At 38.7% G+C, this 13940-nt stretch overlaps 1 protein-coding gene across 2 annotated transcripts in view; it reads left to right on the plus strand.

The window, feature by feature from the left end:
• sgsm2 (small G protein signaling modulator 2) overlaps positions 1–13940 on the plus strand; it is a 177191-nt gene that overhangs the window by 131577 nt on the left and 31674 nt on the right. For both annotated transcript variants that reach the window (XM_002935293.5, XM_031896765.1), the window contains exons 7-11: positions 1204–1338; positions 2455–2579; positions 6411–6478; positions 9448–9611; positions 10527–10659. In XM_002935293.5, the coding sequence (XP_002935339.2) occupies positions 1204–1338; positions 2455–2579; positions 6411–6478; positions 9448–9611; positions 10527–10659 (625 nt within the window). The remainder of the gene's footprint in view (positions 1–1203; positions 1339–2454; positions 2580–6410; positions 6479–9447; positions 9612–10526; positions 10660–13940) is intronic.

Genomic DNA, 13940 nt, shown 5'->3' on the forward strand with positions numbered 1-13940 from the left:
AGTGGTAAATCCTATAAGGGCACACACCAGCTTGTGTCTGAAACCATGAAACTAGGCAGCCGCGTAGACCCTGGACTGGGAGGAAATGGATGCACTAAAGAGTTGGTTTTTTTTAGATTTTTGCTGCTGTTTATTCCCTTCCGTTTAGCACCAAACATTTAGGAACAATGCTGTTCTTTTATTATTACTATTGATTTTCTTTACTGCTATATACATTCCTTGTATTCAAATCCTATGACACAACATGGTAGGTATAGTAGGCAATAAGGAGGGAGTCTTTATAGTTTCATTTCCCTTGCATAGAAAATGCATAGATATATATATATATATATATATATATATATTATTTGCAGCTAAAAGGACAATGTATATTGCTTTTCTTTTAAATTGTAAACTTTTTAAAAAATCCCCAATGTAAACAAATATGCAAGGATTTTAATGAACCAAATTTTTACCGCAACTAAAATAACAATTGCCAGATCATCCCCATTCCTGCCCATACTGCACTTAAAAAACAAGATCAATCGGATCTTCGTTAATGAAAAACTAATTAGTATTCTTAATGACAGGCAAGATTGGTTCCAAAAAGTTTGGGCCCCCTGGGTACAATATTCCACCCCCTCGACTTGAACCATGCCTTCCCCTTATATAATATATAAGACAAAATGAAACTCCAATGGGGGGAGAAAGAGGAAAATGGAAAAAAAGGGGGGGAGGGATACCGAGGGGAACATTTTACCAAAAGTCCCAAGGGACACTTGTACAACGGCACAACTAAGACAGAAAAAAGTAGGTAGGACCCGGATCCCGGGTTTTGGTTTGATTAGTTACAATACCATTATTTCTCCTTTTTCTTTTTTACTTTTAATTTCCTGCTAAGTCTGGACTCTGAGAAAGCAAGACCCCAACTTGCACATTCCCCCTACCCTCCCTTACCTATTCTTCCCCTCCCCAAAGAATGATACACAAGAATTATATTTAGTTAATAACTGTACGGTTTATTGATGTAATTATATACAACTTTACATACCATTGATCACATTGTTATGTCATTCTCTATAAAAAAGTTAAAACAAAAAAAAAAAGTAAACTTTAATATGCATTATGCATAGAACCTGAATTATACCAATATATAGGTATATGTAAGTTACACAGAGCTAAGGTACTTGCGATTAACTAGTTTTATTTCTTATTTTTTCATAGATCAAGAAACGCCATTCCAGTGGTAGCATGTCAGAGGATAAGTTTGCTGCTTCAGCTAGGGAATATGTTGAATCTCTTCACCAGAATTCTAGAACTCACCTTCTGTATGGGAAAAATAATGTTCTGGTCCAGCCAGTAAGTTGCTTTTTGCAAAAAAACAATTATATTTTATAAATGAAAGGAATTTGTCTGCATTTAGTACTGTGAGGGTATGGCAACAACTGCAAGTACTTTCTTACTGCACTGGTAATTTGGGACTCCTGGGTGGTGGGCCCTGCCAAGAAGTAAAATGGGGCCCTAATGAAAAAAAGCCCCTTGCATGCACAGCCACGACCCTAATATGCCCTGGCCACTCCCCAATTATCCAATATTCGGCCCACAATCCACCAAACTCCCCAACAAACCCTGCCCCTTTTGTGGCAAATGATTCATTTTTTTTATATTTTGGTGCCATGGGGCCCCTGACTGCTGTCTCTTATGTTAGAAAATGAAAGCAGTAAAAAAAAAGTAGAAAGATTAAAGCAGGGAATAAAAGTGGCAGAAGAACCCTTGAAGGCAAATTTGGTTGGCAGCAGCAAAGTCATAGAAACAGAAGCTGCTCAGTGTCCCTCACATTGCTGACTCTTGTTCTTTTCCAACCCCCACACCAAGGGGCTGATTTACTAATCCACGAATCCGAATGAGAAAAATTTGGATTGGAAAACGAACATTTTGTGACTTTTTAGTATTTTTTGCGATTTTATCATCGCCGTTACGACTTTTTCGTAAATTGTCGCAACTTTTTTGTAACCGTTACGACTTGCGCGAATTGTCGTGACTTTTCCATAGCCATTACAAATTTCGTGAATTGTTGCGACTTTTTCATAGCCATTATGACTTTCGTGAATTGTCGCGACTTTTTCATAGCCATTATAACTTTTGTGAATTGTCGCAACTTTTTCATAGCCATTATGACTTTTGTGAATTGTCGTGACTTTTTCATAGCCATTACGACTTTCGTATTGAGCGCTCGAAAAATTTGCGACAATTCGCGAAAAAGTCGCAAAATACAGATCATTACGAAAAAAACACATTCGGGCGCTTTTCGGACTTTCGTGGATTAGTAAATGTGCCCCCAAGTGTCCCATAGCTCCATCTCCTTATAGATTGCTGGCAAAGTCCACTTAACCACCTATACTGGCTATTATTTGTCAGTGTGTTTTCTGAAAAGTGCAAGCAGCAATCTTTTTGTACCTTTTTTCCTGCATGTAGAAAGAAGACAAAGAAGCTATTCCTGGATATCTGTCATTGCACCAGAGTGGGGAGAACCTGACATTAAAATGGACTCCAAACCAGCTGCTAAATGGAACTCTGGGGGACTCAGAGCTTGAAAAGAGGTAATGCCCAATCAATCACAGCTCCTTATCCAACTATGTCATTTCAGCTTTACTATGGTCAGAATGTGTGGCACATATGTGGTGGCAGGTTGGGCTTCTTTATTAGATAATGCCTATTTGCTGTCCTAGATACATTTAAATGTCCAGCTTGAAGGCAGATAGGGTGAGATTTGGGTTGAATACTTATATTATGTCCAAGATATTCTTAAAACCATGGCTCAGCAAGTAATACACCAATGTTTTCTTATATGTGTAACCTTCTTATTAGTTAAGGGGGTCTCTGACCAAAGGTTAAGGCGGCCATACATGGGGCAATAAAAGCTGCTGACAGTCTGAGTTGGCAGCTTATGGGGTCCTCAGACAGGCCTACCTAACCTATATCTGGGCACAAATCAGGCAGATGTCATCTGGCCAGGTTTAAGAATACAGTTGGGACAAAGAGCACATTGGCTGGTTGATACAGTCCTTGCTCTAATGGCCTGCATTCCATAAAAATGAACTGATTGTTCAGCCCGAGGGCATATTGGGGAGAGATCAGATTGTTTGGTGACCTTGCCAGAAACCTGGGTCTTTCAGTGTATGGCCAGCTTTAGACCTCCAAGTGGGACTTGAATGCCCCTATATTATAATTAGTCTTGCTTTGTCCTGTGGAACAATGGCTCCGATCCTGAGGTTGTATCTAAAGTGTAAGAGTGCTAATAACTTTCCCCTTTAAATATTTGTAATACAGGATTTTTCTCCAGTTGTATTTTCATCAAAGAACACATTTTCTATAGCATTCATTACTGCTCGGTGTGTTGCTTGGAGAATAAATCCCATTATCTTTAAACTGCTCCTTGTAATTATACTTTGAGTACTTTAATATCTAACAATAGGCTTTATATCTCTCGATTCAGTTCGTAATTACCTTTCATGATTGTTGTTTATAACTCTGATTTCTTATTTACTTGATGTATTTGCCATATAAATAAGAGCAGTAATTTCTATCTACTTATAATTCAAAAAGAAAACATCTACTAGTCACCAAAATACAATATCCCAGCGCTGAGATGCCAGGCTAGATTTCTCTTTGTCCTCAATCTCGCATCATGTTCCCTCCATTACGCTACAGTCTCTCTTGTGTACACATAAACAATAAATAAAAGTGCCGCTTCTCTACTTTAATTCAGTTATAGTAATCCGTCTCACAGAAAGCATGGCTATAGTAAATCATGAGGTCTTTAGTGTAAATGGAACAGATTTAATAATCCAGTCCATGTTTTAAGCAGACCTTATTTACTGTGTTTTCCCTACAGGGTTACATAATGTATTTGCTATCACACATCAGGATTGGAATGTGCCCTTTTATAAACGGAAAACTATTGAAGGAGATGTGTGAAAAACAATATTGTGCCAATGAATTGTATCCATCTAAATAGAGAAGGAATGTGCTTTAAAAAGTAGCATTTTGGGCTGATTTATGCAAAGTTTCTGCAAAAACAGTACTACTCCCAGGGGAGCTGGCTGCACCCAGCAAACAGCACTGTAGGATAGGAACCAATCAGCAGCTAGACTGACCTGATAGGGAACTGAAGTCTGTCTTTGCTTGTGTGACTGCAGGGCTGTGATTAGCTCTCCCCCTTCTATTGTGCTTCTAACAGGGACCTTAGGACACGCCCACCCTCACTGAAACACAGACAGGGACCTGAGAGGATCTATAGGGAGCTCCAATAAAGGGGCCATTTTGACAGTATTAATCTGTGTTTATCCACAGGCCCAGAATAAGCCCAGTGTGGCATTAGCCTAACACTAACAGAACAACAACAAGGTTGAGATATTCAGGGGGCACATTTCCTATGCATCTCATACTTCATACACATCATTGCAGCTTGTAATTAAGTTAATTGGTTTAAGAATTCACTGAAATATCAGGCTCTAGTGAAACTGACATGTATATTATTACTACAGTATTTATAATTTAGTCACACAATGTCTAGTCTTAAGCTCTGTGTAGGAAGAGAACGTGTACTATTGTGCTGCCCCATTTTGGACTCATTTCTTCTTATAAAGAAGCTGAGTAACCAAATAGATCTGCCTCTCAAGAATCTCTTTAGATTAGCCATGTGCCATTTAAATCTCTAGTTTATGGGAAAAGGTCATATCCCTTTTCTGCATCCTGGAAATCTTTGGCTCCAGAGAGAAGGTTTTTTTTGTGGGGTGTGGGTGTGTGCAATCAATTGAAATGCCTTGTTAACTTTAAAGGAAAAGGAAAGGCTAGCAAAGAGTTAATCTCAAGCTGCAGGCATACCTTCAGTTGTCTCAATAGTGCCCTTAAGTCTCCCTATATTTCTCCTGTTCAGATGATCAGAAGTCTCATAGGAAAAAAAAGCTCTGTAAAGAAAGTTCCCATAATTCCACACTCCTGCACCAAGACCAAGACCGGTGAACATGCTCAGTTTCTATGACTATGAGTCAGCTTCCTGCTGATTGGCTCAGATCCACATTCCCAAGGGGGGGGGAGGGAGTTCTTAGCATTCTTGAGGGAGGGGGGAGCAGGAGAGAGGAGAGAGCTGTGTGTCTCTGGCACAGGAAAACAAAGAGACAACAAATCCTGTTTCTTTTGAGGAAGTGCTTATGGCTGTATTTACATAAACCTTTCTGATAAAGCTTACTTGTTTTCACCTTTCCTTTAATCTTCTCTCACCATTTCCAAACAATGCCGCATGTGCTGTACGCTCACCACTGTAATGGTACTCACACTTTGGTTACAATGTTGTACATACAAATGAGAACAAATCTTCTGCACATGTTCCTTTTAAGCGCCCACTGTAACCAGCATCTCAGTCAATGAATGGAGCAGTACAATTTCCCTTGCCAGACAGCTAAATTCTATTTTAAAGGATCTGTAATGCCATAAATTGCCATAATTTTTTTATATTTTAAGTGTGTATCTTTTCATCCAGAAGCAACTTATAAACCATTTTTTAGAAACGTCCAGATACTGTAGTTGGACATTCATCAATGGATAGAAATCCATAAATGACATTTGACTGCTATTTTTATCCTAATTTAAAAAACCATTGAATTCTACAGATCTGTTGTCAACTATGTAAACATGTGCCCTTTTCCCTATTTAAGTGGCTGCCCAATGGCTACAGAGCAGCTTATTTATATAAAAATATATTTTTTTTTTTTTTCTCAACCAAACTGCTGGGGATGAATAATCCAAGATCAAACTGGGGAATCAAAAAAAGGATGTGTCAGGCCTGGACTGGGATACAAAATAGGCCCTGCCATTTAAAGTACACAGAGGCCCAGACAGCCCCCACCAGCCCAAGAAATAGTGACCTAATTCAAATCAACTTGCATTAAAAAAAAAAACCTCAAATGTTTGCTTATTTATTAATATGGAAAACTCGTTTGAATAAAAAAACTCGTATACCTCGAATTTATGAGTTTACAAACATTACAAATCTTAAAAATATGGCTTGACTTTGCCACACAACTCCCAGTGACTTTGCTAGCTTTTAGATTGCCAAAGTTTTACATTCAAGTTTTCAGGTTTTTTTGCACTTAATAAATATTGGACATTCAAGTTTTTGAACCATAATTCAAATTTGTGGGGTTTTAGCACAGAAAAACTTGAATCGTGGAAAAAATATTTATTTGAACGTTGATAAATCACTCACTTTGCGTGTGTAACCAAGCTGATTGAGTGGCTCCATGTGCAAACAGAAGTCAGCAGATATGAGCAGAGGGGCTGTTTCTGTATCATTTTATCAACGTCTTTTACCCTGTATCTTTTCTCTGTTTGCCATGACACAATTCTTTTATTCTCCTTTATTTTTCCAGTGTGTTTTGGGATTATGCATTGATTGTGCCAATCAGCCAGATAGTCTGTATTCACTGCCACCAGCAGCGTAAGTATGGATATTACAGCATGTATTAGCTTGCCAGTGAGCTGCATAGCTTGCTTTTACCTAGATCAGTGCTGTCCAACTTCTGCGGTGCCGAGGGCCGGAATTTCTCTAGCATACATGGTGGAGGGCCGCTAATGGAAGCCAGTTTTGACCACTCCCCTTTTTGAAACCACACCCACTTCAAACCACACCTATTTTATCACAATGGTGGTAGCACAGCAAAATCCCAAATGCTTGGTCCTTACTGTGGGGATATCAACCATCATTCATATGTGAAAGAATTATGTCATATTAAGATATACCCTTAAATTCCATATGACTCCTCCTCCCCTGTGGATAGCAGAGCAACCCCCAGTACATAACTACACACCTTAGGGACCATTTAATGGCTATTTCCAACTGCTAACAAACTCCCACAACAAACCCCTTCCAGGTTCACCTCCCACAGGCAGCATAAGGCAGGCAGAGTATGGCACACACAGGCAGCACTCTGCCTGTCCTACCCTTCCTATGTGTGCCATACCCTCCCTGACCTATGCTGCCTGTGTGTGCCATACTCTACCTGCCCTATGCTGGCTGTATGTGCCATACTCTGCCTACAGTACCTATGTCTGAGGTGTGAAGAAGTGAACAATGGGAGTGATTACAGTCTGAGCCTGAGGTGTGAAAACTGCAGGGGGTGAACAATGCAGGTATTAAAAGGTGTGAAAAACACAGGGGATTACATTTTTAAACAATACAGGGGGATTACAGCCTGAATCTGAGGTGAGAACCATGCAGGGGGCCAGTTAATCTCAGTACTGATACCATTTAATGCTTACTCAAAGGTAAGCCATCAAAGCAGCCAGACAGGTGGGGGGCCACACAGAGGGGGGTCGCGGGCCGCCAGTTGGACAGCACTGACCTCGATATTAAGGCTGATGCCATTTCTTTGGGTAGGGTTTTTGCCCCTCAGAATTAGGGGTTTCTTGGGACATTCACTTTACTTTATAAAAGCACAAATTACATTTAAACAAAGATATTGTCTGTGTCAGAGATATGTTTATACTTCTAACTCGTGATGAGAGCCTTTGCACTTTTATATTCTTCTAAACCTGGAATGTATGTGTGTGTGTATATATAGAAATATATATATATATATATATATATATAATAACACAAGAAAAAGGGAAAGTTGTGCTCAACCACTAAATTGTAAACCATTAGGCAGGGGTGCAATGAGGCTGTGACCACAAAATACATATAAACAACCGCAAAAAATCCTCTGCACTCACCCATTATCAATATGTAGAAATAGGACACTAGGACATTTCTGTGCATTCAGCTACTAAGAAATGCCTTCCGCCCCCACCCCAAAAAGAGGGATTGTTTGTCCGTACATTGCAATATACTTCAAGCTGGCCAACTACGCCAAAGTCATCCCTTCTGGCCAGTCCTACACTGACTGACCTATATAAGTAATTTAAGATTAGTACTGAGCAAAGGGACTAAGTTTTACCTGCAACATACTTGCTTATAAGGTTAAAACTCCCATATGGTTGCCCTTTTATTGGCTCCATTGGGATCACCTGATTGTAGCTGGGAATAGTGGGGGCTACAACATGGAGCTGGCCACTGCTCCTGTACAAACAATAGTGCTCAACCACTAAATTGTAAACCATTAGGCGGGGGTGCAATGAGGCTGTGACCACAAACAATCCCTCTTTTTAGGGTGGGGGGGAAGGCATTTCTTAGTAGCTGAATGCACAGAAATGTCCTAATGTCCTATTTCTACATATTGATAATGGGTGAGTGCAGAGGATTTTTTGCGGTTGTTTATATATACTGTATATATATATATATATATATATGTGTTGCATATACACAAACACAGACTAAAGTAGGTGCAAGGTCATTGGGATTTATCCGCATTTAGTTCCCTTGGACATATTGCAAATATTTTGCTGCACTGAGACCCCTATTATACATTGTAATATTTTGCCAAACACACACATGTACACACTTACAAACAGTATATTACATTACATATATGACATATACACACATACACACAGTATATTAGCATTATTATTATATACATGCATGCAAATACATACACACACACACACATATGCGCATACAGATGCACACAAACCTATTGTACATACACCCACAAGAGAGCACACTTACATGCACAATGTGCCACTTTATTTATGTAGAAGTATTTTTCCTGCAAACAGTGTTTGGTTTATAAAAACAATGTTTATATGTAAATGTATTTCTGTATGTGTAAATACATTGCTTTTTACTGCATAAAATTAGAAGTACACTATAAAGGGAATATGCAACCTGTACATAATTCTTCAGGTCCCCTTTCTGCCTGTGGAAGTGTATAATAGATGCTATAGCTCAATAGCAGGGGAGCATGACAGATTCGGATGGGAGCATTGGATGTACATAGAAATATAGCAAATATCCTGTGCTTTCTCTGTAAATCTTTTCATGTAGTAACAGGCTCTGTATGAGATGCTTTTGGAATTAATGGACTGAAACACCTCATACACATGAGTCAATATATTGACTCCAAGAACTGGGAAATGAAACGCCATTTGGCTGTAATTCTTGGTAATGAAATATAATTAAATATATGGATGCTCATCCAAGTACTTGTAAAAGTAACTCATCTCCATGATATTTCTGCTTATGCACAAGCAGGATTAACTGTTATTTATGTTAAGAGGAGCAGGAGGTTGGATAGCCCACATCTGAAGTTATTGTTTTAACACAGTATCAGCTTGAATTAAAAATTCTAAAGTAACCAAATACTTTTACACTCAATATTTGATATTCACATCTTTTGATACAAATTGCATATGTGTCAGTTTTAGGCCTCAGTTTTGTTCTTTGCTCATTCAGAATGAGACAATTCAGTAACTTACTGGTGCAGGGTGAATGTACTGTGCTTACCTTTGCTTTGCTTTTGTTCACAGCAGACAGCAGGGGTACCCTGGTTCTTGTGAGTCAGGATGGTATCCAGAGACCCCCACTCCACTTTCCTCCAGGTGGACATCTTCTTGCATTTCTCTCATGCCTAGAAAATGGACTTTTACCTAGAGGGCAGTTGGAGCCGCCCTTATGGTCTCAGCGGGGAAAAGTATGTACACAGCATGATTGATGGATTTATTATTTAGAAATGTTCAGTATTCATTAATCCCCTTACAACCAAGGCTGGTACTCAAGTGAAACTCCCATTCTGCTTCACTATAGGCTGACATTTAATACAACACAAGCCACTGGTTTTGAGTTACAAGATATGGTTTGGTTGCAGCCAAACAACATAGGGAAATTTTATAATGGGAACAACCTTTAATGAAAAACAACCTCTAATATACCTATCACTGTAATCTGACCCTTCACAATGTATAAATACCATTTCATATGCTGAAATCCAGCTGCAAAACAGTTAATTTTTTTGTATCATTTAAAATCCTGATGGGAGGATTTAGGGTGAAGACACACAGGGCATCAAGTAGCAGCTACTTGTCGTGGCTGCTAAAATAGACTTATTTACTGATAATTGTCCCTATGTTGTTTTAGCAGAGGCAATTCTCTCTGTGTATGGCAGGGTAATTTCTGGTGTTTAGTAGCTATGACAAGTAGCTGCTACTAAATAGCTCTGTGTGTCTTCACCCTTAAGATCACTTATACACACTCGAAACCCATGCGTATGTGCTTTTATAATTGGTAGGCCATTGTTGGTGTTAGGGTTACCATATCACATGAAAAATCAAGGGCACCTTTAGAAAATCCAACTAGACAGGCTGCACTGCTGAATTAAATTTGAGTGAAATCCATGTGCAATCTGTGTAGCCCAGCAAACTGCATTTAAATTGTTCCTGATTGTGTACCGTGCTGTACTGTGAGTACAGAATTCACTGTAGCACCATAATCCTTAAATAAATATTGTGTAGTAGATTTTCAATTCATTCAGTGGCTATCTATGGTTCATAGGTTCATTGTGGCTTTATGTGGTTCATAGAATACTGCTCTAAAATGCTTTTGATTACAGGGGAAGGTATTTCCCAAACTGCGGAAGAGGAACAGCTCCAACAAATCAGTTGACTTTGATGACAATGTGGTTGAAGAAATAACTACAGATTATGTCTTCAGAATCATCTATGCGGGTCACAAGCACGATAACAGTAAGCGACGGCATAATGGGTTTTTCTTTGTCTTTTGGGGTGGCACAAACCTACATTTTAGCCTTATTGGACCTACTGTTATATCAAAAATCCCTTCTAAATACACAATATTATTTTAGTTAAAAAGATACTGACACCAAAAATTAAACCTTTTTTACATCTATCTTAAAATTGTATTTCCATGGGATATATAGTTTTGCCTTAAAAGTATTTTCTTGATGCTTTTATGTTCCCTATCTGATCCCCCATGTTCCTCTGTGAGGGGGCAGCCATATTTATACAGCAGGAAGCCGTTAGCATTAGAAGCTATAACTGACAGGTTGAGAAGGGACAGTCAGGTTGGTAAAATAGTCAGGTTTAGGAACTTCAAGTAATAATTACTTACAGAAGCAGCTCTATCTGTAAAAAATGATCAGCATGACCTATAGGTAACTTTTTATGTATATTAATCTTTTGAAAAGTAGCTTTTTACTGTCAGTATTACTATTAAGGAATTAATGTATTAGGACCAACTGGATTGTTTACTTTGGTAAAGATTTAAAAAGAACATGCACATGTGAATATATAATCATTTTGTTTTCAACCCATAGCTTCCATGAAGCTGTCACTGAATAGGTTTGCAGTATAAGGCCTGATAGCTTGGTGTTTTGGGGGGAGAAGCAGCAAACAAAAACACAATTTCTGCTGAAACCAATGCTTGACCAAGCAATACATTGCCTGTGAACTCCTATCACTGTCAGGCAGGTGTCTTCTAGAATACTGCTGCAATCACAATTACCTGTGTACCAGTAGCACTAGTCTTGCCTAAACTGTCATTGTTTTGCAGACTGGCTGGTCACAGCCTTCATTATCATCTGTCATATCCCTCCTGTTATGTTATAATTATCTAGGAAGAAGCCAGAGATGCTTCATAGTAAGACCAACTTCTTCCTTCTAAAGCTGGCCATACACACACCGATAGTAGTGTATAAAACTTAGTTTCGTACAATAATTGGTGCGTGTAGGGCGGATCAACAAGACGCCCAATAATGCAAAAGCTTCAGATAACGGTCATCTTGTGAATCGGGTGGGTCAAAAGATTCTGATGGGGCGCCATTGAAGTCGCTCAAACAAAATCTATTTTTTTTTTTTTTAAAGTAAATATATAGTTAGGCAGTGTTTGTGTATACAGTACAACTGCCTGTCATTTAAAACTAAATGTAATATTAGCAGAATATATATAAAGGTTTTCTACAGAAATATATGTTAATATGCACATAGTAGGGGTTTATTGGACCCCAACTGACAATGTTTTCCCTCATGACCAATTTGATTTATTACAGTAACACAATTCTTAGAAAAAAGCTGCAATGAAACTGCAATGTATACTAAAATCAATAGGATATTCGGTATAACAGAGAAGAAGAGTTTCGCTATATAAATGATACCCTGCTGGTTTGTGCCCTACAGTAACACAACATTTTCCATTAAAATTACTTATTTCATGGTTCTTCGTATTCACCCTATACAGTGATACAAGGAATGCCATGTTTGTGTTATGTATGGCACAGCATTCTTAGTTTTTCCTAAAGGGAAGAATGTTAATTTTATTGGACCTCAATGCTCTGCTTCACAGCAAGGCAAACCTCTTCCTTCTGCTGGGGAAGCTGAATTCCTTCTCACGTGCAAGAAAAGATTTAATGGAAACTAGAGCCCAGATTAAAGATAAGGCATAAGGGTTTGTATTAGGGCATAGATCTGGTGTTGCTGTTTCCATGTTATTTGCATTCATTTTTCTACTTCCCATCCAGATTCCACTGGCACAGCTCCCCTTTTTCTGAGGGACTGTTCAGCTTTATAACTAGAATGATCAGTCTGGGCCCTCCTACAGCTGCAACCACTACTTTCCCAACAGATGAAGGATTCTGGGAGTTGTAGCTTAACAACCGCTAAAGTGCAGTGGGACCTATTACACGTATTAATAGTAGTAGACTTGGATACAAACCCAAGTGGCAAATGTCCTTGTTGGCATTAGCCATATGGTTATTTTAATTGCTTTAGTCATGTAGCATCTTAATCATTCGCATATTACTGATATATACAAACTATGGGGATAAACAGTCTAAAACTCACACCATGTTCATCATCCAATGTCAAAGTCATCAGATGACTTTGTACCTGAGGAAGGGCATTATCTGCATTATAATAAATGATGTAGAACAACAGCCACTAGAAAATTCCAAATGTAAAAGTCCAGGAGTGGAGAGCTCAAACCCTGAAATAGATACTTTTTGTGGTACCTGATGCTATGCTGGGAAACCCACACCTGCCACAAGGGTCAAAAATATGCAAAAAGGAAGCACCAACAGCAGAATGAAAATGTATAAATAGGCTTGATAAAGGGTCTGGGTGTCCTGAAACATTGTGGGTCTTTTTGTTTGTTTTGGGGCTAAATACATTTGAACTATTTCAGATTTTCTTTGTGCTGCTGGTACTTCCTTCATGGAAAATTCCATATGCTTTCTTTCTTTCATGGATTTAATAATATCAGGACATCAGAACATGAATGGTGATAGAGCACCACAGCCAAAACAATTCACATGGCAGTGCAATGTAGGAGGTAATGTTTTACCCTTGCTTGGACAGCCAGACAGGTAAGGCATCTGGGTCCAAAATTTTGTGTCCATCTAGTTAGTACCTTGGACCGTATGTAATAATGCCATGCCCAAAGGGATTGTGGTTAAAAAACTTTCTATTAATCATCCAAGGAACAGCCTATGAATTATTGGTTGTACTTTACACACTAACATATCCTGAATGGTACTTTGTACAAGTACAGTGTGACACAGTTTTATGGTATCGCTGTATTTAGTGGGATAATCACTGCTGCTGGAGCTATTCTTTATAATTCCTTGCCACTGCCCACTAAACCCTGTTGTTAGACCATGCCCCTATTAAAGCAAAATAAAAATAATGTGATATTACTAAATGACAGCATAATGTTATGATGCCAAGAATAATAGTATAAAAGCATAAAAGACCAGACACTTATCTTGCCACTCACTAAATCTGCTATTATGTGCACCGAAATGTATCAGGCAGAAAAATTACAGAACTACAGGGCAGTAAGCACGATCGCTTGAGTTTGTGACCAGTTTTCTCAGCAGTCTCCTAATAATAAGACCCAGTACCTTATTGTAGGAGTCCAAAGCCACTGAACACAGTGTATCCTTCAAACAGAACTAGGATTCCCCTGCTTCTATTTCATCACCAGAGAACATTTAGAATATTTAATCTAAACC

The sequence above is a fragment of the Xenopus tropicalis genome, chromosome 2 (genome assembly GCF_000004195.4).
Source record: "Xenopus tropicalis strain Nigerian chromosome 2, UCB_Xtro_10.0, whole genome shotgun sequence".
In the NCBI taxonomy this organism is placed as follows: Eukaryota; Metazoa; Chordata; class Amphibia; order Anura; family Pipidae; genus Xenopus; species Xenopus tropicalis.